This window comes from Brachyistius frenatus, unplaced genomic scaffold, assembly GCF_029030835.1.
Source record: "Brachyistius frenatus isolate BFR_SWC_R1_liver_20210118 unplaced genomic scaffold, ASM2903083v1 Contig_6, whole genome shotgun sequence".
In the NCBI taxonomy this organism is placed as follows: domain Eukaryota; kingdom Metazoa; phylum Chordata; class Actinopteri; family Embiotocidae; genus Brachyistius; species Brachyistius frenatus.
Genome location: NW_027210605.1, coordinates 5,314,905 through 5,340,920, shown reverse-complemented (window position 1 = coordinate 5,340,920; position 26,016 = coordinate 5,314,905). Strand labels below are relative to the sequence as shown.

The 26,016-nt window shown below is 39.1% G+C and overlaps 4 protein-coding genes across 8 annotated transcripts; 2 read left to right on the top strand and 2 right to left on the bottom strand.

The window, feature by feature from the left end:
• Positions 1-735: 735 nt before the first annotated feature.
• cbx5 (chromobox homolog 5 (HP1 alpha homolog, Drosophila)) lies at positions 736-7,386 on the bottom strand. Of its 2 annotated transcripts, none has more exons than XM_069687735.1 (5): positions 7,292-7,386; positions 5,323-5,485; positions 4,691-4,916; positions 3,488-3,588; positions 736-2,473 (listed from the first exon to the last, which is right to left on the bottom strand). In XM_069687735.1, the coding sequence occupies exons 1-5, from the start codon at positions 7,326-7,328 to the stop codon at positions 2,332-2,334; spliced, it is 669 nt and encodes a 222-aa protein (XP_069543836.1). In that variant the 5' UTR covers positions 7,329-7,386; the 3' UTR covers positions 736-2,331. The 2 variants fall into 2 exon arrangements, with proteins under 2 accessions (XP_069543836.1, XP_069543844.1); XM_069687743.1 differs by lacking the exon at positions 7,292-7,386 and adding an exon at positions 5,999-6,178.
• On the top strand, positions 6,747-10,977 carry hnrnpa1b (heterogeneous nuclear ribonucleoprotein A1b). 2 transcript variants are annotated; one of them, XR_011310265.1, is made up of 12 exons: positions 6,747-6,855; positions 7,361-7,477; positions 7,620-7,766; positions 7,851-8,061; positions 8,184-8,279; positions 8,386-8,439; positions 8,521-8,586; positions 8,670-8,801; positions 8,898-9,068; positions 9,162-9,228; positions 10,438-10,494; positions 10,584-10,977. XR_011310265.1 is itself a non-coding variant. In XM_069687714.1 (11 exons), exons 1-10 carry the CDS (start codon positions 6,844-6,846, stop codon positions 9,215-9,217), a joined length of 1,062 nt encoding a protein of 353 aa, XP_069543815.1. In that variant the 5' UTR covers positions 6,747-6,843; the 3' UTR covers positions 9,218-9,228; positions 9,400-9,752. The 2 variants fall into 2 exon arrangements, 1 of the variants encoding a protein (XP_069543815.1); XM_069687714.1 differs by lacking the exons at positions 10,438-10,494; positions 10,584-10,977 and adding an exon at positions 9,400-9,752.
• Positions 10,936-15,918, bottom strand: nfe2 (nuclear factor, erythroid 2). 3 transcript variants are annotated; one of them, XM_069687703.1, is made up of 4 exons: positions 15,758-15,918; positions 13,813-13,891; positions 13,557-13,694; positions 10,936-12,201 (listed from the first exon to the last, which is right to left on the bottom strand). In XM_069687703.1, exons 2-4 carry the CDS (start codon positions 13,858-13,860, stop codon positions 10,936-10,938), a joined length of 1,452 nt encoding a protein of 483 aa, XP_069543804.1. In that variant the 5' UTR covers positions 13,861-13,891; positions 15,758-15,918. The 3 variants fall into 3 exon arrangements, with proteins under 3 accessions (XP_069543804.1, XP_069543798.1, XP_069543790.1); XM_069687697.1 differs by lacking the exon at positions 15,758-15,918 and adding an exon at positions 13,970-14,138; XM_069687689.1 differs by lacking the exon at positions 15,758-15,918 and having other exon boundaries at positions 13,813-14,138.
• Positions 15,919-20,849: 4,931 nt separating this feature from the next.
• copz1 (COPI coat complex subunit zeta 1) lies at positions 20,850-25,393 on the top strand. The gene is made up of 9 exons (XM_069687677.1): positions 20,850-20,933; positions 21,418-21,486; positions 22,103-22,184; positions 22,272-22,363; positions 23,552-23,607; positions 23,703-23,780; positions 23,912-23,963; positions 24,068-24,106; positions 24,798-25,393. The coding sequence occupies exons 1-9, from the start codon at positions 20,916-20,918 to the stop codon at positions 24,843-24,845; spliced, it is 534 nt and encodes a 177-aa protein (XP_069543778.1). The 5' UTR covers positions 20,850-20,915; the 3' UTR covers positions 24,846-25,393.
• The last annotated feature ends 623 nt before the right edge of the window (positions 25,394-26,016 follow it).

The window sequence follows — 26,016 nt, the reverse complement described above, 5'->3', positions numbered from 1 at the left end:
CACCAACCATAATGACCCTGATCTGACCTTTTTTGAGTGTAATTGCTCATCTCTCTCCACTTATTACTATGAATCAATATCCTTATTTATTTCATGGTTATGCTAAAAGAAAGAAAAAAAATGTAGGTAATATAAAATATTTTTCATGTTTTCCTTTTTTGTAATCATATTTCAGCCTGACACACTGTATCCACAGTTAACTCTGGAAACTCAATTACAGATTAAATTAAATCTGCGTGAGTTTGAACTCTGCGTACTTCACTGGATTCAGCTGATGTAACACGTGACGCTACTCAGTGAACACAACATTATGCTGTCCATTGAAAATATGCATAATAATCCACAGACACCAATTTATGAACTGTTTTAGTGAGCAACTTCAAGTGGTTGAACTGTAAATGACTTGCATAAAAACAGTGTGACTTCTCCCTTGATATTGTTCAACAGCACCATCTGTTGGAGAAGAGCAGCTAGTGCTCTTTAAACATTTTCTTCAAGTAAACTAATAAAATTGTCTCATTTTGGCAGAAGCCATAATCAAACAGACCCTGTCTCATGATGCTTTTGACTTTTAGGGTTATAATTCCAAAACAATTTTGATCTAATTATAAGTTTCATAATTAAGTTATTTTGATCTTTTGGTTTTTTTTCAACTACAGAGGTGTGGGTTTAAATTAATTTATTTGTGAAGACGTTTTCATTCAAACCCTACAATAAAAGCCAACCGATAGCCACTTTAACATTGAAAATGTTTATTAAAGGGTGCTACTGTACACTTATTTGTAACATTTCGTTCACACAAGAAATAGTCTACTTTTAAAAAATTCTGCACTGGCAAAAATTGGGGACAAAATATTTTAAAAGAAAATGACACCAAAACAATAATCTAAGTGATATGACTGGACGTGATTCATGTATTGTACGTATGAAAGGGGAGAAAAATCACAATGCCAAATAAAAGAAAATAGAAAAGAAAATAGAAAACAGCAGGTCTCAGTCTGTAGACACTAAACATTTGGTCCTCGGAGTCCATGCTGGAGCACAACAGACCAAACTACAGAAGTGGCATCCATCTTGTATGTAAAAATTGACTGCTGTTTTCCACGTATTACAGCCCACGTCTTAATTCCCTTTAGCCAAGTCCCATTAAACTCTTCACATTAGCATGCATGACTAATCATATTAGAAACGCGTTTTAATGTTTCCATGACGTTAGGAACAAACACTTGGAGCAATGAGTGGATTTTCCTGCTCAGCACTTAAAAAAAACCCCAAAAAACAGTATCACTAATCATTAAAACTGCAGGGTTGTCATCATTGAAATTGGTCACAGTCAAGGAAGTTTACATCTTTTAGCCACAAGGTGGCAGATCCCAATGACTGATGTGAATGCTGGTTTCATTGGATATAGATAGAAGTGAAGATTGTCAAACTGTGAACATGAAAATAAATAACGCTGCAGTTATTAAAAAAAAAAAAAAAAAAAAAGGTACAAAGCTGAGCAAAAAAAAATGTTTTTATTGTCCTTTTCTTAAACTGGTAAAAGTGTGAAGAACTTTAAAAAAAAAACACCACACAATATTCGTACACTGTAACTTGGAAAAAAAGATCAGTTAAAAAGAAAATGAACAAGGATATCACTACATTATGATGACATAATTGACTTTTGTCCTCTGCAAGTTTATAATTTGAGTAGTTATACCCTGGCAGACAGGACGAACTGAAAAATAATAAATTTAAAAGAGATAAAAAAAAACCTTTGAATAGGAAGTGATTATGTAGTCAGGAAAGTGCTGCGGTAGTTGCTTCCTGCATATCAATATCATGGGCTTATCCACAGTGGGTTCTTTAAAAAGTGGTGCAGCGTTTATAACGACCTTCACATGGGACTTGTGCAACCACACCTTGTGGTTCACACATCTTGTATCAACTCTGGCTCTCGACTACGTTCAGATTTTCAACAGATTGCCACCTCTGTTTTTTACCTTACTGACATGATCGCGTCCTGTAAGCACTAAAACATGTGTTAAGACATTTAAAAAAAAAAAAAAAAGAAGGTAAAGATTACAAAGACAGTAGAAACCCTCCCCAGTAGCATTTCACCCATGTCCACTACAGCTTCTCCTCCTGTTTTAATGGTTCCTTTTCGGCAGTCTGGGCCCTTGTGCTCCGATGGGGCATTGATGGAGATAACACAACCGTGTCCGCCGTCTTTGTGTCGTCGCTGGACACGGAAAAAGGTGAAGGATGGAAGTTTTGGGTGTGAAAAATGTCTGACTCAAGGTTGTCCCTGCAGTGGAGAAGGTCACGTTTTCTCCTGAGCTTACGTGCTCACGCACTGACAGCGTCCTTCTCCTTCTTGTCACTGTCTTCATGCCAGGTGAGACGTTCCTCATAGAAGGCTATGACAATCTGTGGGCACTTATGATTGGCCTCCTTGGCGAGCACGAGATCAGCCTCATCAGAGTCTTTCCTGCAAGAGATCAAGTTTAAAACCATCTCAGAACGTGTATCTCTGCACAAGATCATGATTTTCATACACGTGGCATTTTTTTCCCAAGTCAACTGTGTGCATGTTGGGACTGTATATAAAATGCAAACGTGGTATACAACTTGTTAAAACATTACTGTAAATTCATTGGACAAGTTTGAATTGTGTCTGCAGATTTAATGTTCCATGTCAATTGAATGCCTTTTAAAAAAAAAAAAAGAAAAAAGAAAAAGCAGACTTGTGTTAGCTGCCTGTCAGGTAAATAATTTTCAAACTATCATTCAAAAATACAGATTCTGTTGTTGTCGGGTTTTTTTTTTATATTGCAGTGTACAGTTCAATTACCAGTGATAAATTAAAGATTTGCTTTAGGTGGATTTTTTTTCTTCTTCCTGTTTATTATTTGAGTAACAATGATTTAAAAACATTTTGCTGAATATGATTTTAACACTAAAAAAATTGTAGCCAGTGCCTCGTAAATGCAGGAACAAGCACATGAAGCTTTTGAATCTGATATTTATATTCATTTTATTTTCCTTTTTATATTGTCCCTTTTTATTGATAATAACTGCATCAACAACATCTCAGCTATAGTACTAGTATAATCTCACTGTAACTCTAGGTATAGGCATGAGTGACGAGGCACTGCATATATCCATCCAGATAATGTGTAGTTGCATAAAGTTTTATGGTGTGGTTTTTGTATATGGATGGCCATTACTGCTGCTAATGGGTAATTTCCAAGTAGAATTATGAAACATTGAGAGCTGTCATTTCGAAGACTCATGCCATTACAACAGGCATGCAGTAGTGGAAAAGACTGCAAGTGCTGCACAGAAACAAAGTTTCTGTTTCCGTTTTAATATTAAAGTCTATACTAATATTGAGGACTAAGCATGAAAGATTGTCAATGACAACACCGGATGTTTTTGAGTGACAGATTTCATATGGAAACACGTGCCAAATTTAGAATCACAACACATCTACAAAACCTACCACTTCATAAGAAACATCAGTTCTCCACACGAGTCAGTTGCTCCGATGATCTTCTCCGGCTCAAGTCCTCTCTCAAAGCCACGTGCAACTAGAATCTCATCCTGAAACAAACAAACAAACACTTGCTTACACATCTCGAGCACTTTATAAACGCTGATTGTGTTTAGACGTACTGGCAAACAAATTCATAGTTTAGAAAATCCACCAACAGTCCGTTTTACAGATTCATACAAGCTTTTCGTGGAAGGATTTGAACTCTTAACAATTGCTTTCCGATGCTAAAAAATAAATCGAGTCAGAAAAACGGAAGTGAAAAGTATATCCCTGGAAATGTATAAAAGCAACAATTTCACTCTTTTCAGATAAACATGAGACGCCCACCAAGTGCTACTTAACATGCAAAATGATACATTTTTAAACCAAGAGCTGTGATCAAAAGAGCAAAAAAGCTGCCTTTGAGTCTCCACTGTGCAGCCCACAAAGGTGTCAGCCTCACACATGCAAATAATCCACATCAAATCAATTATGCCATCTTTGAGGACTTTAACTCTTTATTTTCCAATGCTAAATAAATAATGTTAAACTCTCAGCTTTGGGACAAAAACCATTGATTTAATATTAGGCTCACTGTATGCCACTGATAAGGGCTTTCATTGAAAACAACTTCACTTTTGATTGATTACTTTTAATTACTGTTGAGCTGTAAGCACCAGTATTCTATTTGAATGTATCCTTGGAAATGTAGAGGAGAAACAGTTCCTTTCTACAGCTTAATATGACACGGCCATCAACTGCTTTATTATTAATCAACATACAAAGAGCGAGTTTTGAAATCAATTGGTAAACTCAGAAAGCTGCTTTCGAGTCTTTGCTGTGCAGCCCACAAAACTGTTGACCTCACACCTGGAAATGCAAACATCGAATGCTATTACTTTTAGCTGAATCAAATTCAGTGTATCTTGTATAATATTAAGCGTAAATTTGAAACTTCACCAATTCTTTACTGCATCAAACGCCTGTCGGATTTAAAACAAAACTACTGCGCCAGCGTATTGCTGGGTTTTCCCCAGGCTCGAAAAGTTAAGAGAAAATAAAACAAACGACACCCAAAAAAAACAACCACGTGATTTTCAGTATGATTTTGATTATGAGTGGTGCCTTAAATGACTCTATAGATGGAGGGGAAACCCTTGTATTGCTCACCTCCTTCTTCTTTTTGGGTTTAGATCCACCCTCCTCGTCATCATCCGAGCTTCTCTTCTTCGAGCTGCTGGAGTCTTTGGAGCGTCCCAGGGAGCCTGTGTTCGATTTGCTGGCCCCGCTGCTCGGTGTGGAGCTTCCACCGCTGCTCTTCTTGTAGGTCTTCATGAATTCTGAAATAAGCTCAGGGCAGTCCAGATTCTTCTCTGGTTCCCATGTGTTGTGCTTACTGAGGAAGATCACAGTGCAGCAAGTCAGTACCAGTACCACCGTAACCCGCAATTAAAAGAATACGTCAAACTTGGGGACAATATGTGATGTTATAAACATTCTGATTTATCTCAAGTGTTTTCTTCCTGGTCTTAACATTTTGGAAAGGGTCTGAGTTCATATGACTGTGTATGAATTCCCCCTGTCAGCTCAGCTAATGGTAGCCACACTGCTAACTGTTATGGTTTTCCCCCATTTCATTTCTGAATGGAAACCAACAATACACTCCCGACATGTCATCAATTATTTGCAGTATCTAAAAAAAAAAAAAGGTGTCTATAGCCCATCGCTGTGTTGATGATTCATTGTAGTGATGGAAGGTTAAAAAAAAAAAAAAAAAACACTAGTTAGTAGTTACTACTTACTCCGAGTATCCTTTCCACTTCAGGAAAAACTCGACCCTGCCTTTCACCACCCTCCTGTCCAGCACCTTTTCCACAACATATTCTTCCTCATCAGAGGATGAGGACTCCTCTTCGCGAGACTTTTTGCCCATAGCAAAGTTTGTAGCAGGCCAAGGGCACGTCCCTGTCCAACGGGAAACGACATAAAATCCCATGTTAATGGAAAACAAAAACAAACAAAAAAAAAAACCTCCCTCTCTGCGATCAAACCGATGTACGTACACATAAATAGCGTTAACCCCAGAGCAGGCCGATACGCTCGAGTGTCAGCCAACGCCAGCTTTCGCAGAGGACTCATTTCATTGTGGTTCCTTCGATCGGCCGACAGGCACCGCAAAACCCGAGTAAACGCTCAATTCAACAGGCCAAATATAAATCTCTCGGTACCTGTCCGCGTCAACCAGAAAACGCATTACGCGCAACATAGCGATGGAGATGCGGTTGTTATGCTGCGCTACGAAGCTACGCTTTAGCCGAGTTTGCATCACAAGCAAAGCTAAGAAGGTAAAGCATGCGAGCTAATGCTGCACCGAGCGAGCTAACTCTAGATATATCAAACCACGTTTCGCTCCTTTGCGGCAGCATTAGCGGCGGCGGCGGCGGCGGCGGCGTCGTGAGCCACGTCGGTCGTGCTTACCCTTTGGATATCTAGACTGTCGGTTTTGACCCGTTAACCGCGGCGGTAACCCCCCGTCTTAAGTGGACCGGTAGTCTGCGAGGCCAAACCGCTGGAGCTACTTTAGCATCTAGTCTTGCTCACAAAAGGTACTTAGCGCTCCGCTGTGCGTAAAAAGCGCGCGATAAAGGCGCACAATGAACGTGCCCGCCCCTCGGTCAGCTGATGACCTACATATCAGGTCGCTCCCACCACGGAGAGTGTACAGCGGGTTTATTATAGAATATGTGCACGGTGCATACCCGTAAATAATATATATTAGATATAAACGTGTATAAGGTGAGGTTTTTTTTTGTGTTTTTTTTTTTTCCGGTACTGGAAAGTATTAACGTCTTCGCTGCACAAAGGCTCCACCCTCAAGTTAAAAAAAAACAATTATTTTTATTTTTTTTATCAATGTGCTATTATTTCCTGAGCTGCTCCTCGGTATATGTATGGCATTAACCCCGTTGTGTCCACTTTATGCTTACTGACCACGGCAACATGAACAAAACTCAATATCTAGGACGTTTTCTTTCACATATATAACATCCACGACCTATTTTTTTTTTTTTTTTTGTCTTGGTGAAAAGCACGCCTGCCAAATACGCTATTGGGCGTTCGGGGTGATTGATTGGATTTGGCCCAATCAAGATTCAGTACCCGCTGACGTCAGACTGCAGCGGGAACAACTGACCAATCGCTGCGTGACAGAGGTGTGTCGTTTACTATTTATCGTACAGTAGAATAGTACGCTAAGCTCGTCTGACGCAGATCACTACTCTTCTTTCGGAACGCAAGGAGTCTTCCAGGATATCTCTGCAAAGATGTCGAAAGATGTGAGTACCTATCTAGTTTGGAAAGACTTATGTGCCCGTTCCTGTACGTGGATGTGTAAAAACGTCAAATATTAAATACCTCCGGGTTCGCTCGCTGCAGACCTTTTCGTCGCAGCACCAGTGTTGTAAAGCCGCCATTTTATAACAGCCGGGCCTCGTGGTCTTTTGTTCATACAATCAGCTGAAACGCAACATTTTCACTTGTCGTTGTCTACCATGCACTAAAGGCTCAAACATCGTATACAATAGGTATCGTTTTGCATGTTAATGCCACTAATAATGGCAGTTTTGAACATCATCTGACCGGTCTGTTAATGGCGGCGGTGTCTCCCTCCTCCACCCTGCCCTGATTTGTGATTTGCGGCGCAGGGTAGGATTAGTACACTTATTAGCGCGGTGTTAATTATGCAACGGGTTATGGTAAACAATTACCGACCTGGTACAAGTTGTTGATTAGGACACCGGTGATGCATGTGCTACAGTCTCGCTTTTGTCTATTGTGCAGGTCCCACGTGAGCCGGAGCAGCTTCGCAAGCTCTTCATCGGAGGTCTGAGCTTCGAGACCACAGACGAAAGCCTTCGGGCACATTTTGAGCAATGGGGGAGTCTTACAGATTGTGTGGTAAGTGGGCTTCATTGACAATTTGAATCACGATCATTTCCCCTTTTTTTTTTTTCTTTTTTTTTTTTTTGTGTGCCTATCTGTATGAATTCGTGAATTTGTCTGTGGTAAAGTTGAGCATAATTGGAGCCTCTTTCTTTAGGTCATGAGGGACCCCAACAGCAAGAGGTCCAGGGGTTTTGGATTTGTAACCTACTCCTCGGTACAGGAAGTTGATGCTGCCATGTCTGCCCGCCCTCACAAGGTTGATGGAAGAGTGGTAGAGCCAAAGCGAGCAGTCTCCAGAGAGGTATGTTAAAACTGCTCTGTCTACATGTGATGCATTTCCGAAAAAGAAATGGCGTAAGTTACAGCGCCGACCTTTTGATCACAGGACTCAAACCGGCCAGGTGCCCATGTGACGGTGAAAAAAATATTTGTCGGCGGCATCAAGGAAGATACAGAGGAGTCACACCTGCGGGACTACTTCCAACAGTTTGGCAAAATCGAGGTCATTGACATCATGACTGATCGTAACACTGGAAAGAAGAGAGGCTTTGCCTTTGTTACCTTTGATGACCATGATTCCGTTGATAGGATTGTCAGTAAGTACATTCGTTGACACCTCCATTGCGGTTTCCTTTTTTTTTTAATTTTAATTTTAATTTTTTTTCAGGTACCTCTTAAGTGCATTTGGGTACTAAACAAATTGTTTTCCACCCCACAGTCCAGAAATACCACACAATAAACTGTCACAACTGTGAAGTGAGGAAGGCCCTCACGAAACAGGAAATGCAGAGTGCAGGAATGGGAATGAGAGGAGGTAGGCATCATTTATTTAATTTATATGTTTTACTATGCAACAACATTACTGTTTTTCTATTCAATACATTCTAAATTCTTTCTTTTTTCTTTTTTTTGAAATGTAGGTCGTAGCAGCAGTGGTGGAAGACCCTACGATTACGACAGAGGCTTCAATCAGGGTATGACTGCTTGAATCATGGTGCATACAATATTGTCTTTATAATAGATGTGATATAGCTAATATTATAACCTCATTTCAGATGCTCATTCAGGTGGAAGGGGGCGATATGGCGATGGTCCTTACAATTGCAATGGAGGTGATGGTGGTAAGTTGGCCATTTTGTTAGGTTCATGTATTTACTCTGCTAAAAGAAACTTTCAACGTACTAAATAGTTGTTGATGTTGTAGGCTATGGAGGCCCCAGCGGTCCTGGTGGATACAATAATGGCGGCAACCGCGGTTATAACCAAGGTTACAACCAGGGTGGTGGAGGTGGAGGGGGAGGCTATGGAGGAAATGGTTACGACAGCAATGGTTATGGTAAGGTGTTTATTTATTTTTTTGTTTGCCTCTCAACTGTATAAAACTGTTCTGGCTTCAGGTATGGTTACTGTAATGCAAATTGTCTAATTATAGGCAACTGTGGCGGCGGTGGTGGTGGGGGAGGCGGCGGCGGTGGCGGCAATGGCAACAACTACAACAACATGGGCCACTACGACCCCCAAGCTTCTAACTTTGGCCCAATGAAGAACAACTTTGGTGGCGGTGGAAGTGGCGGCGGCGGTGGCGGCGGTGGCAGGAGCTTTGGTAAGTCTTCAGACAGAGATTGTAGATACCAAGTATCCTCACCTTTTGCATAATGTCTCTAAATTGTTGGGATGTTGTTGTTGTTGCTTCCAGGTGGCTACGGAGGTGGCTCCAACAACAGTGGCTATGGCCGTCCAGGAAGATTTTGAGATGTGAATTGGTAAGAACTGAAAGTCATGCTTGACAGTTTTAGTCTTGTAATGTAAAAGCCAGAGTTTGTCGTTGCAGGGAATCATTAAGTGCAGATAACCTTTTAAACAAATTCACTCTGGATGTCAGGCCATACAAAGCCAGCACACAGTTAACAATGTTGTTCCGTATTGTTCAACAGGACTGAGTACTTAGGAGAGGAGAGGAGAGCAAGGAGAGGAGAGCAAGCGAAGTGACAGGGCAGCTGCAGGTTTACATCCTAAATCTGCTCAGCCAAACAGTTGTGGCAGGTTACTGCTGCTGCAAGAAGATGTACAGTAGATAAATCATGGAGGGCCTTCATTTAAACGTTTCTTGTGTTGTGGTTTTTGTTTTTCCTTTCTTCTTTTTTTTTTTTTTTTTTTTTTTTTTTTTTTTAAATCAAAGGTGTTTCTGGAAAGCAAGCATTCCACTACGGTTTTATGTAGATCTTTAAGTCTGGTTTTTATTTGTAACTGCATCAAATTAATCTGAAATAAACCATCTTTCAGGGTTTTTTTTTGTTTTTTAAAACAAGTCTCAGTGGCTTCTTTAAAGTTTGGGAAAGGGAGTGTTCACTACTAAACGCTGCACAAGGTGGGATCGTGGGTCATATTTTACATCATGCGAGGAGTATGGCGAAGTCCATTTCCGTGTCTCTACAAACTCCATGAGTCGATACATAAACGATACTGGTTGAGGAATGAAAAGTGAGGTGCAAATGGTATCATCACAAAGAGCTCATCACTTGGTACAGACTCCACCCTGAATTCTGCAAAGATCATCTGGAGGATGCTAGCTTACATGCAAAGTCTTTGAGGCTAGCCATGGAAGCAAGCTGAGGGAGAGAAGTAGCAAAACCATCGCCAGGATCATTGAAGCAGGGGAGAGTGAGAACAGAGGCCTGAGGCTAGCAAGCAGCAGCTGCCAAAAGGCTTAAGGTGCTGTCTGTAGGTAAGACCAGACTTCTCAACTACTGATAGTATATCTTGATTTTTGTCATGTAGCTGGTAGTGAGTTGTGTAGCCCAGTAATGACGTAACGTAACCAAGTTTTATCACTTGCACCAATGTTGACTGGTAAAACTGGCCTCTCTAATTCTTCAGAGGCCCAACTTATTGCATGCTGTTAATAGAAATGAACATTGATTATTTTGTTTTGAGAGATTGCGTTTTACTTATTTTGTGATTCTGCTTCTTAGGCAACTACACATCGTCTCCAAAACCTGACTTCATTTCAGTGACAATGGCTCAGTCAGGTACAAATCCTCAAAACCACATCCTCACATTTCTGGTGTATTTATAGTCAGCCTGAGTTTTCTTTTTCTTTTTCTTTTTCCTCCCACAGGTGAGCTGAACAGTCATGCGGGTGCTCAAGTTTTTAAACTCAATTGAAGACTGCTGTGCAGTTTGCTTTTTTTACTTTCTTTAATAAAGTATTTTTTTAATATATATGTATATATATATGTGTGTGTATATATATATATATAAAGAAAGCTGTTGTGGTTTCAGTCAATTCAAAGATCATGACAAGTGTCCATTGATACATGTTTGGCAAGTTTTAACATGAGGGTGAAGTCATAGCCACATATGAAATGTCCAGACAGTTGACGTAGGTTCAGTTGGCACAATCAGATGGTAACATACATTTTCTGGAGAATAAATAATGAGACTATTCCCAGTTATCCAGCATTGCTCTCTTACATTGCTTTGTGAGGTACCAAATAAATTTTACCATCCGGTGTCTGTTGTAAGGAATAATCGTCTATCGAGTATGGTTGTCCATCTTCATCTCGCAAGTGAGAAAATACTTCTGCGTAGAGGTCTGTGAGGCGACATTTAATGAAACTCAAGCTGCGCTGGAACTCGAGCCGTTCCTGTGCCAGGTGCTCTCTCTGGGCCTGCAGCTGATTCAGTTCTCTTTCCAGGTGTATTATGCTTTCAAGCTTCCTCTTCCTGCAGTTCTGAGCTGCCACCTTGTTCTTCCCTCTCCGTCTAATGTCCCTGACCAGTGCTAGTTGGGAATCTGTCAGCGTATACTGTGTCAGGAGCTCATTGAAGTCATCCACAGGTAGATTGATAATCTTGTCCATGGGGAAGGGGATCTTCAAAGCCAAAGCCCGCCGCTCATCTCTGCTCAGCGGCGCAGGAGAGGAGATGCTTCCTTGTGGTTTTGTGTACATGTTGTGCTGTGAGCTCCCTCTGCTGGAAGTTGGAGAATCATTGTATAGGTCACTCAAAGCAGCAGCCGGACCCTGCGGTTTGACTGATCGGGGAGTTAAAGGACCAGGTTGCGTGTGAGATAAACTGGGTTGAGGCTGAAAATAAGATGGATGTGCACCTGAGTGTGAATATGAGTGAGGTTGACTCTGGCAGTCCATTGGGTAATGGATGTGGGCTCGTCTGGCGTGCTTGGCCCTGCTGTCTGGTTCACCGTCACTATAAGTCATGCCTATGTCTACGCTCTGGTAACCTGGTGCACCACCAACAGGATTATCTGGGGAGGCCAAAGGTGGACTGGAACCCAGAGACAGACCAGAGTCCGACTCCAGATCCTCCGCTGAGCGAGTGTGTGCGCTTTGTCCATGCGTAGTCCACGGCATGTGCCGACTTAAACCCTGAGAGAGACAGGCGTTGGCTCTCCTGTGCCCTTGACTGGTACCTGACGTGCTCATCTGGTCCCTCAGGGTCATCAGAGAGGGCTGTGTGTGAGAGAAGATGGGGAGCATTCTTTGACCCAGATGAGATGCAGAGTTTCCGTACATTGCCTCTGTGTGGCTGCCTACACGATGACAGGCCTCTTCGGAGTAACATCCTTCGTAAGTGTCTGCAGCACTCAGCTCACAAGCAGCAGGCGGAGGCTCAGAGTTGGAGTGAACCATCCCATACTGTCCCACAGGCACCATGGGCTCCATAGTTTGGTACTGTGCTGTTTCATAGGAGCCTTCACCGGGGACTTCAAACTCCTGTAACAGAAGCACCCAGTTATGACTGACGGGCAAAAACATACGTCACTTAAATAGCAATAAAATGACTAAAGGTGTTTTTTCTGGACCCTAATTAGTGAAATACAATTTTTTTACAATTCATGTGGTTTGCTGTAGACCAGAGTTTGCCCCCACTTCATCCTGCCACCCAAAGTCTATGAAGGGCTCTCAAAGATGTGATCAGGTTTCACTTGGAAACAGATGGCTATTGTGCAGTGCAGGGGGCCACTAGCAACATACAGCATGCCCCCTCTCACAATCTCTTCATCCTGCCATCACTCAAATGTACCATTGTTGCCCATTTCACCTGAGTGTGTCTTAGTTTTTCACCTATAGAGCATCGCATGACAACAGTGAAATATGTTTCTGTGGAGTGAAACAAATATATTCTGTCAATCAATTATGAATGCATTTTCATTTATCGACCACGTTTAGCAGTTGTGTAGTCATACTTTCAACACGACTCATGTTAAAATTCATTTTGAAAGTTTGATCACACATTTGGCTGATTCTTGTAGTGAAAAGAAATAAAACCCTTCAAGAAGCAAACATGATCTAAAAAAAATAAATGTTATCTTCACTATACACAGATATCGAATGCTTTTTGAAGCTATACATAAACGTCTCTTCAGTTTTTGGACTGATTGAATAACATTTGCTGATCTTTAGTGAAATCCATTCTTCCTTCAATTCATGCAATGTTTCCTGTACTACAAAACATAATTCATCCCAATGCTAAACAACTGGCACGGTGTTCTTTTCATCCTATTCCACCACCACTCCTGTATCAACTAAACATGCAGCTTTTTCTATCATATTGGTGTTTTGCTTTGCCTTTGTACTCAGCATACGTGCAGTTTTATCAGAACGTTTTCATCTCGACTTCCACATTTTACCATAACTGCAAGTAGAAAATTGTGAAGTGGTGCTTTGATATCTTTTGTTTCTGTTTCTCCTGCTTTGTAGGCATTAGTCTGTTGCTTATAGGAGCCCATGATTGTTGAGTTTTACCACATAAGTCCTGATGAGTCAATTAAAGTCGAATGAGTTCATGAAGCTCTGAGCCTTACAAAAAAAAAAAATCGTTTGCATGCTGTAAATAGTGCACTGACATTTTAAGAAACACTTTTTTGGCAGCATCAACTGCTTTTCAGTTCAAAAACCAAATACACAGAGCTTTTCAAACGTTTAACTGTCTCCAGGTGCTGTGCAGAAAATTAAAAAAAAAAAAATAAAAGAATTCTTTTGTAATGTGTTCTTATATGCATTTGTTTAAGAAGCAAAACCTGCACCTCAATAATACAGGGCTTCTGGTGTATCAGTGCTACAGTTACCTGCAACTCTGTGATGGCCATCAACTCCTGCCAAGCCACATCCATCTCTGTGTCCTGAGGAGCTCCATGAGACCTGACTCCAGGGAAATTAGCTGGCATGGACACTCCCCCGCACAGCCTGCCTGGAGTAGCTACTGCCTTGAGTTGGAAAAACAAATGATACGTGATATTTTTAAAAGACAACTCATTCAAGAGTCTATTTTAGGCTTGTTTGGGTGATGAAGTTTCTGTTGTCCCACCTCATAGGCAGACCTACCTCACAGGTTCTCCTCAGAGGGAGAACATAGTTGGCTGTTGAACACATTCAGGAGAGGCTTTTGCTGCAAAAAATTAACCTGGTGGAGACACAATAATTTATCATCACTTATCAGCGTCCAACACACCAGAAATAAAAAACAAAAGACAAAACTCACATTAGCTCATGTATAGGCAAACCATTAATTCACACCATGCTTTAAACACAAATTTCTAACTGTATATTAGTACGTATCTGTCGACCTGCTGGTGCTGTATTGTGAAGGTTCTTTTGGAACACAGAAAGGGTTCAGTTGAGTTGAGTTGACTCCTCCCATCAGTTGTCCCAGAGAGCAGCTATGCCAACCCCTGATAAGACAATCTGCGGGAAAACAGCGTGCTCTACAAGACGGGGCCTGACGGCTATTTTGGAAAATTTGGTGTCCGGCTAACATGTCTGCAGTAACTGTTAGACTCTTTTAACTGGACAGCATTGTAGTTTTACCATGTTCTACTTGTACAACTGTATTTCAGACTTTTTCAGTAAAAGACTGCGATTATGGAGCATCTCAACACCTGAATTACAAAAAAAAAGTCTATAAGTATATAAACTGACAGATAGACACATGTCAGTGCACACAGATGCACACTGACATATGCAAATATAGCTACAGCGCACACAACCTGTGTTATCTATTGTGGTGTATTTAACCTGAATCAGTTGTAACAGTTTGTTTAGTTTTTAACCCTGAATTTAAACTCAAACCAGGGACAGGGCTGCAGCTTCAGTTAGCATACATCGGTGGCACTATTGCATCTGTATTGTTCCGGTTACGGTAATGAGCAAATTCATAATTCGAGTATTCCTCTACATTGTTGTGTGTGACTTAGAACTGTTCAGTTGTGTGAGTAAAAATGATCATAATACTAATTGTCCTATGTCAGTCTTTCAGCAGAAAGGTCAATTTTATGATTTGCATGTCATTCTGAAGACCATGTTGTTTCAATCGATAGTTTTTGAACAGATGAACAATGGATTGAACAAGTCTTTCCATCAATAAAAGAAAAACATGGTGTCATTAAGCGGCATCCTCTGGCTACTCCATATAATAATGCAGAAACTAATTTGTGGTTATGACACAACCTGTAGTCAGTGTCAGGAGTGTCTGAAGATACCTGTGAAGTTAGAATTATTTTAAATTAAAAATTAGTAACAAACAGCAGGCTGTGTCACACTCATGTGTAAAAGGTCACAGTATATATCTTTGAAGAAGCTTTAGTGGCCTGCATCAATTAAACTGGCTTAAATCTAAAAAAAAAAAAAATATTACCTGCAAAAATTATATTTATCTGCGTAAAACAAGTATTTTTTTTTCCTGCTAATACTTGATACTTATCTTACCATGACCTGGATCATCTTAACCAAATATGTTTTCCTTTCTCATTGGTTTTTTGTTTTAGGATTTTAATTACACATCTAATTTCCGCTTAACGACCTTCAAAAGAAATCCCATGCATTAAATAAGAAATATTGATTATTAGTTTGGTGGAAGTTGTCTTTGTAAGACTATTTGCTATTGCAACATGTTAATTATTTCATATTGCGTAACCTAAATGTTCTAAAATTTTGTATTTATAACTGTTATATTTTGCTATGATCTTATAATCAGTCCTGTGTTGGTGGTGAGTTTCTTAAAGATTAAGGAATCAAAATTGATCATGAATAGTAAAATCAAACCAGCTAATTTAAATCTTAAATGAATAAAATCTAGTTTATGTAAATCTATATAAAAGAACTCTGCGTTCCATCTTAAATTAATATAAAAGTTGTCCACACTGTAGTCGCATTGTTCAATTGTTTCACAATGTTACATGATTATGTCTGCTGTCTTTATGGGAACGTTTGCTACAATATAATGCAATAAAGAAATGACAAATCAGCAGACGGAAGATATGGATGAACGTACCTGAGCAACATTCTTTGCGTCCTCAACAGGTGATGAGTAAGAAGCTTCAGATGTGAAGTACAATCCTGGAGGTGAAAACAAGAAAAATACTGAGTGCTGTTGTCGTTTTGTTACTAACTTTTAACAGCTCACAAGAAGTCCAACACATGAGGCCTCTTGCTCTATCTCTCATTCAACTATGTGTCTCTTTCTGTTCAGCTGCACATACAGCCACCAGCCATAAGTGGGATGGCTCTCTGCAGACAAACGCAATCTTCCTGTAAAGCACCCACACCACAACTTTTTGCACTCTTGTATCCTTAATAGCACACTTGCACCCCAACCTCCAAATTTCCCTTTAGCCCACATGACAAACCACAAACCAACAGTCTGGCATGCACCAAGGCAATCATTCTGTCAGTCCACAATAAAGTAGGTAGATGTTTACAAATCCCAAAAAGCTAAGCAATTTTGATCATTATGACAATACACATAAAAGGATCAGATTAAACAATTAAAAGTGGGTGAAAAGTAGCCGTGTGTATGTCTCTGTCCGGGCCAAACCGTACAAGAACAGTGTCCTTTCAAATCCTCCCAAACGAAAGTTATGAGGAGTGTGATGTGGAGCACCTGGAGTCAGAGCCGGTGTTGCAGTGAGGGCCCTGCTCAAGCAGGGGTGGGTTGGAGGCAGGATTGAGACTTAGTTTAGCAGAGATGGAATGTACACCCTCCGACAGGTAAGAAAGACTACATTGTTCCTCTATCTGGCAGAGCAACCGCCAAGGGAGAGAGAGGAGCAGGGGGAGAATGGAGGGGAGCGTGTCTTACATAGCAAGTGACCATTAAAATCCTTAACAAAAAAAATCCCCTCATTGCCCTGATCTGAAGCACTGTGAACAGTGAACTCACAAAGGCTATGTGTTGTGTAGAACTGCCCTATTGTGCAACGGCTTTCACACAATTACTGATAATAGAGATGTTCCACATTTATTGTTTTATAGAGGAATACATATTTACTGTCTTACAGTAATAGATGACAGTGTCAGTCTGTCTCAGTGACAATGATGATTTTGGAACTAATCTGGATCACATGAAATATTCAACGTTTCATTCTCTGGAACAGACCTCCTGCTGTGGACACAGTGTGCAACATAGTGGATAGGTTTCATTTTTTAAAACATTTGTTCATGAAAACAAATCACTTGATGGAAACATTTATATATGCATCTGTTAATTCAGCTTCTGTGGCATAGCATATGTTAGGGCATTGTGTATATTTAAAATAATATCAAAGTCTTTGAGAAATAAGCACACGCAAATGCATCTTTGCAAATTTACCTGCATGTAGGGGATCTCATTTTCTAAAAGGACAAAACTATGCAGTCATTCTCACTTAAAACAGTTGCATTGTGCAACAAAAGCGGGCCACTTATTTAAATAAGCACCGAATTTTTCAGAAATGCAAAACTGAAAACAAATGTCACAATCACTTCTTTCCTTGAATAGCAGTGGTTAATTACAATACACACTGTTGAACTGACAAAAAAAAACCCGATTATATAGTCAAGGCATTCACACACATACACACATACATTCCTAACACTATATAGATGTGACAAAGTGATCTAAAAGTTTATTTGAACTTATCATATTGTGACTTTTATAATGGCAAATTATGACATTTGAAAAACAATAATACAGAAAAAACATCTACACTATTCACAGCGGCATCATACTTAACTTAATTTAAGGCATTTTTGGACACTTGCAGCAGTAATTAGCACGAACATTTGGAATTTAAATTAGGCCTATTTAAAGATACACATGGCATGAGGATAATTAAATTTGAGGTACTTAATGTCAATGTCTGCCCTGAATATCGACCTGAAGCTCGATTTTATTGTGGAATAAACATTCATTTTAGAGCTGCAGCTACTTTCAGAGAACATGGAAGGTTTTGTCTGGCCTGTTACAATATCACATCCCACTGAGACATAAATCTCAATGTTTTTACTGTCATTGTTCTAACTGGAAAAAGTAGGTGGCTGACAGAGTCTAGAAAGGTGAATGTCTACCAGGAATCAAAGAAGGGACTTCCCAACCCGAGTTCCTAGCACCCAGCCCCTGACTCAACCACTGCCACAGCATGCCAAAGAGCACCCTGTTATTATAGCGACCACAGCGGTTTTCAATCTGGACACAGTTCCCAGGTCAACGCCCACGTTCCCTGTTTGTGTTTGTTTGCTTCAATTAGTCTTTAACATCTCTGCTTTCCAGCTTGTCTGAACCCCTCAGGGCTGTCACAGTTTACCTATTGTGCACCTCAGTGCTACAGACAACTCTACTTCAAAAACAGACTGGACATGCTGACTGGAAACTGCCCACGCTTGACTCACTTAGACTTAAATTGTCTTTATGACCATTGAATTTTACACAAGGGTGTGTTAAATCTAATCTGAAATTATTCTGTCAACATGTTTGTTTCTTCCTCTCCATATCCTCTATGGTGTTTCCAGGGCATTTAATTTGTTCATTAAAAAAACTAGGAAATGTGGGATTTTCGGTTTGTTTTAGCATCCAGAAAGCTGTATCAGACATGAGTGGAAAAACCACCTCACTACCAAAGAAAATGAGTGTGTACATTGGGTTGTGGTATCAAAAAGGGAATATTTTTGGAGTCCGTTTCTGGGAAAGGAAACAAAAACAAGAAAGGGCAGATGAAGTAGTTTTTCTTATATTGATTATTGACTTCCTGTAATCTCAATCTAAAATGTAAAAATGTACTTATTTTTTAATTGTTAACATTTAAAATACAATAAAATAACACTGCAAATAAAGGGGACATGAAAATGGTGACATGTAGAGTCGCAATACACAGATTGAATGGTTTTGTGCATTTGATCCATCTTCGGGTACTCTGTTCAGCTGATATCAAGTTGAACAAAATGGGCTATTTCTGCTATGGACAATATCAAAGATGCACATTCAAATTTATACATTTATCAACTATTTTAAATAAATTGGATGAAAAATGATGTCTTGCTCACAGACTTCAGCGGGATTCAACGATAGCTTTTCCATTGTTGTTCCTTAAAGTGCATGTCATGATGGCCACGTAGTGTCAAATGAGGAACCTAAACATGCAGCATCATTCTTCTGAATGTCTCAATGTGGCCTGCCCTTATCTCAAGATGTTCAGATTAAGATAACGTTTTGCAACAACAGTATTGCATCTCTTGATTATTTTCGGATAGTTATCCTTTTCACCTTCATTTTTGCGCTCATACACTGACATTATATAAGTGCTGTTAGAAAATGGGCTTAAAAAAAAGGAAATCACTAGTAAATATTGTACTTTTTTGTCAGTAAAGGTGCTCTGGAAGTGCTTGCGTGCCAGTTTGTGTATATAATTATATATGTACATGTGATAAGGCCCATGTGTTCATAGCAATGAATGTCAAGGCTGGTTGGTAATACAGATGCAGAGAGGGACGGCAGGGAAAGGAGGATGTTGGCTGGCGGAAGCTCTGCTTAACGCTGATAAAAGGACCACTTGGTTCTTAGGAAGGGAACTGCTAACTGCTGTGGTTGCTGGCATATGTGGGGGAGAGCCCATACTATCACAATCTTTCACTTTTATACATTACAATTACATATTTCAACCTATTTGAGTAATAGTTCATTATATATATATATATGCTGAACTTGAACCAGAGATTTATGTGAGACATAATTAGCCTCTTGAACAGTTTTCTCACATCCTGCTTTGAAGATTTTCTGCAGTGGTCACTTTATTCATTTATTTAATTTAATGCTTCAGTTTATTCCTTAAGGCCTTTCAACTAAGTGTGCACGCATACATTTCATACAACCTATCTAAAATAAATAATTTGTGTGGTTCCTTTATAGCAACACCGTGCACTTTCCAGCAAAGTAACAGTCGTGACATACTTTTTGTATGTTGATTCATCATTCAACTTTCAATCAATACCATCATCAACTCTGCAAGTCGTTATCATCATCACCGTGGTGCCTTTTAAAAACATATCAATATGAAAATATGTTTGACTTTAAAGATGATATAGCATGACAGTGACATCTGAAGATCTTTTGACCGTAAGCTAGAGTTCAAGGCAGCATGTTTCTTCTCTCGTCGAGGCAATTTTGAAATCCTAGCTGCTGAATTGTGTAAACATAGAGCTATATTGCAACATATCATGGTTTCCCACAGTACTGTTATGAATTCACATCAAAATAGTTTGTATCTCTTAACCATGTTCTGCAGCTGTACACCATTTGCTTTCCAGCATTATTTGAAACTTAGGGCCAAAAATATCCTACAGTAAGGCCAAACAGTGATGTAATTTATGGAGTGAGATAGAGGGAAATCCCCATCAACCTGGGTTTCCAAATGCTTCCCAGAAGTGGGAACTAAGATAATTGGGTTTGGTTAAATGTAGGAGGATCCTGAAAAAAAATATGCTGATGAGTACAAGCAAGCTAAAATGGCTTGTAAAACAAGAGATTTCTGGTTACCATGCAGCAACCACATTAAGTTACTACACTCACACAATGCCATTAGGTTTATCTTCCTTATTCATTGTTTAGATTTCAACTCTAAAGTAAACTTCCTGGTAGGCCTACTTAAATGTTAAAAAAATAAAATAAAAAAAATAAAAATGTTCTAATAACCACCATAAAAAAAAAAAAAATCATAAGGAATTATCTTGGAATTATGGATGGATTGCAGATTAACTTTTATGATATTTACAATAAAGGGAATTGGGTTCGTTTATGTTGCAACAGAAGCCAGCCAAGATTTACAGAAATAAAATTGGCGGACTACACATTTAACTTTACTTCAGGGTTATTTCGAAGCTGCAACTTTTCCTATTGAAGGGACAGATGTGTTACAGATGCTGGTGAGGTTACATGTACTTCATAAAGAGCAATATCACGTGTGATGTTCAGCATAAATTACACGTATCGGTCGTTTATACAGAGTCTGCGGTATTGGTCCGTGCAGGCTCCGCGCCTCGTCGCGCAAGTGATCTTTGCCCCCGTTTACGTGCAACGTAACGTCTGACGTCAACCAATAGGCGAGCGCCTCATTTACTCGACGTATTACGTAGACCGCCGCTACTAGCGCGATAGCTGGTTTCGCTAAACACGAAAGAAGATGGATTCTCCAATACTGGTAATGTCAGCGCTTGTGTTTAAAAAAAGAAGAAAGAAAACCATTCAGACTTTTAACGAGAAGTAGTTTCGAAACGCGTCATTAGCTCGCGGTCGTGTTAACTCGACGTGGAGCTAACTACCGTAAAAATAAATAAATAAATAAAAAGGTTAGCTGTGTTGGCTAACCAGCTAGCCTGCCTGAAGTTAAGCCACCGGTGATGTGGAAGTGTCACGTTTTTCCTCTCGACTTCGCAAATAAGACATTTAATGACTATTTCAGTCAAAATTGTGTGACTGTCGCGGTCGTCTCATTCACTCCCATGTCAGCGCCTTCCACAGCCGTCCTGTCAAGAGTTTGTTATCCCCTGTTTATTTATTTATTTATTTTCCCGAGTGTCACATTATTAAATTATTCAATGACTTTACTGACGCCAATTTCCCTCAAATCAAACGACACACGTGTGCAGATAAAAGTCAGCTGTTAACGTGTGCTGCCTTCACAGGAACCGTCCTTGTACACCGTCAAAGCAGTTCTCATTCTGGACAACGACGGAGACAGGCTTTATGCCAAGGTACGAGGTTGGGTTTTTTTTGGGGCATTTATACGGTGCGATTCTTCTCCGTGGTTAAAATATGTCTTAAAGATTTCCTGTGAATCTTTTGAAAAGACTCAAATCAACAGTGAATTGATTGTGCTGTCAATTTATCGTCTGTCGAGCTAAAGCACTGGGTGGCTCTTTATTTTTATTTTTATTTTTTTAAGTCACTCCTCCAACACACACACACTGTCCTGATGCTGACGATAATAAATACATAATTTGTTTCTGATTGGATTTTCTTTTCTAAAACATTGCCCAGTTTTGTTAGGAAATTATTATGTTGTTTAAAAATAATAATAATAATAATACTTAAAAAAAAAAGAAGTAAAACCATGTAGTTATGACGAGTTTTTAATAGATTTACATCCTCAGTAAGACCAAATTGGCGGTGGGCTGATTGTCACAGATCGACTGGGGGAAATTGGAAAGTATTAAGAGATCAACTAACAGACTGTTTATTTTTTATTTTGAAGGGGATTTCAACTTTATCCTTTAATAAAAAAAATTATTAAAAAAAAATCGAACTAGTTAAAGCCTAATTTGGGTTACATATCAAAATATCACATCTTTCATTTAATTACATCTACAGTATTATGATGACACGTACCCGACAGTGAAGGAGCAGAAGGCGTTTGAGAAGAACATATTCAACAAAACACACAGGACGGACAGTGAGTAATGCGTATCGTATTAACGACAGCGACTTTACTTAAATAAATGTCTGATAACGTGTCTGGTTGTTGTTTGTGTCCCTTTAGGTGAGATAGCATTACTCGAGGGCCTCACTGTTGTCTACAAGAGCAACATAGACCTTTTCTTTTATGTGATTGGAAGTTCACATGAAAACGAGGTAAGCTTAAAGTTTTAATAATTTTATTTATTAAGTAAAAAAAAAATCACACAAATATTAATCTGCTGAAAGTGTGCCTAATCTTATCCTGTCTGTAAGAACCGGTGTAATAATTTTAATTGGTAGGAGATCAAACAGCACCTCATATACATTGTTATTTTTCGTATTGTAACACAACAATCCAGAGTACTAAAACACTTAATTTTATCCGGATCTTTTTGAAAGATCCTTGATTTCATACTGTTTATTCTGAAGTTCAACTTTTGTAATAATTGTGTTGTTTAACTCTTCATCCACTGCAGCTTGGTGTCAAATAATTTGTAACTTTCTTTGCATTAAACTATTTTAATCATATATATATATATATATTTTTTTTTAGCTGTGGGGTGATATACATATATGTGCACAATAGATCCAAAGGAAATACAACATGTTTTCACGTCATAAAGTTATACGAGTTATTCAGCAACTTCACTCAGCGTTATCTGTTTAAATGTCCTCCCAATTGAGACACAGTGTATCTGTAGCTGTGGAACAATGGCTATAGAAAGCAATTAGAATAATCAATATTACAAACATGTATATGTATGTATATGTGTATATATATGTATATATATAAAATTATATATGTATAATATATATATGTATGTATGTATATATATATGTATATGTGTGTATATATATGCATATATATATATGTATGTATATACATATATATGTGTATATATATATACATACATACATACATATACACATACATATATGTACATGTGTATGTATGTATATGTGTATATATATATGTGTGTATGTACATGTATATATATGTGTGTGTATATATATATTTAATTTTTTTAACAATACTTGAACAGTAGTTTTGTAATTAACAAAATGATTTTATTCTTTTTAAAATGTGGCCCCTTTGAACACTGTCTTGTTTATGAAAAATAATAGTTTAGAGACTGTACAGGTTTGACATTGGTCAAAATTGGAAGAACTTGTGTGCTTTGAGAGCTAAAAAAAAAAAAAAAAATACTGTTTATAAAATACCCTAAAAAGTAATAACATGCTATTTCTTGAGTGATTTGGAAAAAAAATATTTGTTTACCCCCAGCTGATAGAAACACTCAATGGTCTCATTAGACATGGATATGTTCTAATATGTTTTTAATTGTTTTTAATTTTCAACAGCTTATGCTCATGGCGGTTCTAAACTGCCTCTTTGATTCACTCAGTCAGATGTTGAGGTACGTTTTGGCACTTCAACACAACTTCTTGTGTGCAATCTTTATCGGATATTTACAAAATTAAGCGCAACACGCATATATTTCCCACGCTGCAGAAAGAACGTGGAGAGGAGGGCTTTGTTGGAGAACATGGAGGGGCTCTTCTTGGCTGTGGATGAAATCGTAGATGGAGGGTATGTAAGAATTAATGCCGAGTCATTTCTTGTTAAAAAAAAAAAAAAAAAAAAAAAAGACTGCTTCCTTTTTTTTTTTTTTCATCTGTGATTACTAATTTTTGGTCTGTGTTTTTTTGCATCTGATGCAGGGTGATCTTAGAGAGTGACCCACAGCAGGTTGTGCATCGTGTGGCTCTTAGAGTAAGCTCCTCTCCTCTCCAAAGTATCCTGCAAAGTTTAATGTTGGTTGGTTGGTTGGTTGGTTGGTTTTGTCAGCTGTAAATCTAATGTGATCGTTCTTGCAGGGCGATGATGTGCCTTTGACAGAGCAGACAGTCACCCAGGTGAGAAAACCATCCCTACCGTGATCTTTTCTCTGCTATAAAGTTTAAAAGATCCATTAGTTTATTGACTCTTAAAAGTCATTACTTCAGAACCCGCGGATACAAGGGCATTGTTATTGCGTCATCCTCCTCTACTGCTAGTTTGTCACTCGCTTCGAGGTTGTCATATTTTGCACGGTCTAATATGCAAGACGGCATACATGATTACTAATTATTCAGGGGCGAGGAGGTAGGTAGCCAACAGTGTTTCCTGTCTTTTAGGTCTTCCGTGAGCCTGTGTGTGTGAGTGTGTGAGCTCTTCCTGATTAATGTTGTCATTTAAGAGGCCTGAGACTGGCTGCAGCCATCCCTCCTCTGGCCATGATTAATGCCTGTACCCAGTCCCCATGCTTTATGGTTATGATTCCGCTCTCATTCAATGAATTAAGATGATTAATTGGGCCTTGCGCATTTTTCTTCATTTATATCCCCATTTCATCATTTTTTTGGTTCAATATTGGAGCAATTATATGTAACTTCTTTTTTTTTAAATTTTTTTAATTTTTTTATAACCATTGTTACTTTTAACCTCCTCAGTGATACCACTTGTATGTCATTCTTGCTTTATTTGATATTTTTTTCTCTTAAGGTTTTTTTTTTTTTTCTCTCACTGTAGCCATTCTGCTGGGATAAAACAATTTTTCTTCCACAGGTACTTCAGTCTGCCAAAGAACAAATCAAGTGGTCCCTTCTACGATAGAGGTCCTGCCTGCAGCAGTCTACCAGCGAGCCGCTGTTCAGCCCAGACATAATGGCACTGATCCTCCTACTCCCTTTTTCCTCCCAATTTCCACTCCTTCAATCAAAGCTGTGAGGAGTACCGGTGGCTGATCCAGTCACACTCCCAGGACTACCGCTCGACAAAGTTTCATTTTCCTTTCCTTTTTTTTTTTTTTTTTTTTTTTTTTTTTTTCTTTCTTTCTTCTTTTTGCACGGGCTCGCACCGTATGACATAATCAACGTTAGGATAAGATGCGGTGTACATTCCAGTAACGGCTGGCCTGTTTTTGTTTGGTCGCTTGATTTTCTTTCATTAAATAAACCGGATGCTCATTAAAGCAGAGTAAATCGTCGATAAACGCCACCGTAGCCCGTAACAACATTCCGAGTGTCTCCTACAACAAGAATTGTGCCCTTCAGGGACCACATCCTGTCAACCCCTTCATATTACTACAGAAGGAATAGAGTCACTCTCGCTTTCTTTTTCATTTACATGGATATTGTGATTAAAAAAAAAATGACAATTTGTACTGTAGTCATACCACTGATTGATATGCTTTGCATTCATTTTTTTTTTTTTTCTGGGGTTCTTCCATCATCAAATGTGTTTAATAAATGTTTCGTTGACCCTTGCATGTTGAACAGCCGCGACGTGTCGGACACGATGGTGTTGTGTTCAAACATTGTTTTTTTTTGTTTTTTTTTTTTTTTTTTCAAAAGTTGCACAAGGCGTAATAGTCATGAACAGTTTGCCGGCCTTCATTTGTATTTAAGCGAGCCTTCATCATTTAATTTTTTATTTATATATATATATATATATATATATATATCTGCAAATTTAGCCTTCTTTTAAAGAGCTCGTGTTTCCTGTTTTTCACATCCGTGTGGTCTTTGTTCTTCCAAGACCTTAACGAGACACGCGCGTACACGAGTCCAAGGGCTCCATCTCCTGGCGTTGGCGACAAAGTGCAAAGGCTGGAGGTGCATAAAATGTTGCAGGGGAGAGAGCGGAGCGGAGACTCCTTCATGCAGCTATGATCTGCAGCTCGGTACTGTGTAGCGTGACATGTAGATAAGTTTTATGGAGTCATACTTGATTCATTTCTTCGCTATGAAGAGCCACTATGTGCGTCGTGAAGCGCGCGCTTCCA

Excerpts from the sequence above, each read along its gene's own strand:
- nfe2 (XM_069687703.1), bottom strand. The coding sequence starts at position 13,860 with ATGTGTTCAACAGCCAACTATGTTCTCCCTCTGAGGAGAACCTGTGAG. Across the intron at positions 13,695-13,812 it reads CTCTGAGGAGAACCTGTGAG|GCAGTAGCTACTCCAGGCAG; the intron begins GTAGGTCTGCCT and ends TTCCAACTCAAG. Across the intron at positions 12,202-13,556 it reads TGGCCATCACAGAGTTGCAG|GAGTTTGAAGTCCCCGGTGA; the intron begins GTAACTGTAGCA and ends CTTCTGTTACAG.
- cbx5 (XM_069687735.1), bottom strand. The coding sequence starts at position 7,328 with ATGCATCACCGGTGTCCTAATCAACAACTTGTACCAG. Across the intron at positions 5,486-7,291 it reads TAATCAACAACTTGTACCAG|GGACGTGCCCTTGGCCTGCT; the intron begins GTCGGTAATTGT and ends CCCGTTGGACAG. Across the intron at positions 4,917-5,322 it reads AAGTGGAAAGGATACTCGGA|TAAGCACAACACATGGGAAC; the intron begins GTAAGTAGTAAC and ends GATCTTCCTCAG.
- hnrnpa1b (XM_069687714.1), top strand. Across the intron at positions 7,767-7,850 it reads AGCGAGCAGTCTCCAGAGAG|GACTCAAACCGGCCAGGTGC; the intron begins GTATGTTAAAAC and ends TTTTGATCACAG. Across the intron at positions 8,802-8,897 it reads TTACGACAGCAATGGTTATG|GCAACTGTGGCGGCGGTGGT; the intron begins GTAAGGTGTTTA and ends GTCTAATTATAG.
- copz1 (XM_069687677.1), top strand. Across the intron at positions 21,487-22,102 it reads GAGACAGGCTTTATGCCAAG|TATTATGATGACACGTACCC; the intron begins GTACGAGGTTGG and ends TTACATCTACAG. Across the intron at positions 23,964-24,067 it reads TGCATCGTGTGGCTCTTAGA|GGCGATGATGTGCCTTTGAC; the intron begins GTAAGCTCCTCT and ends TCGTTCTTGCAG.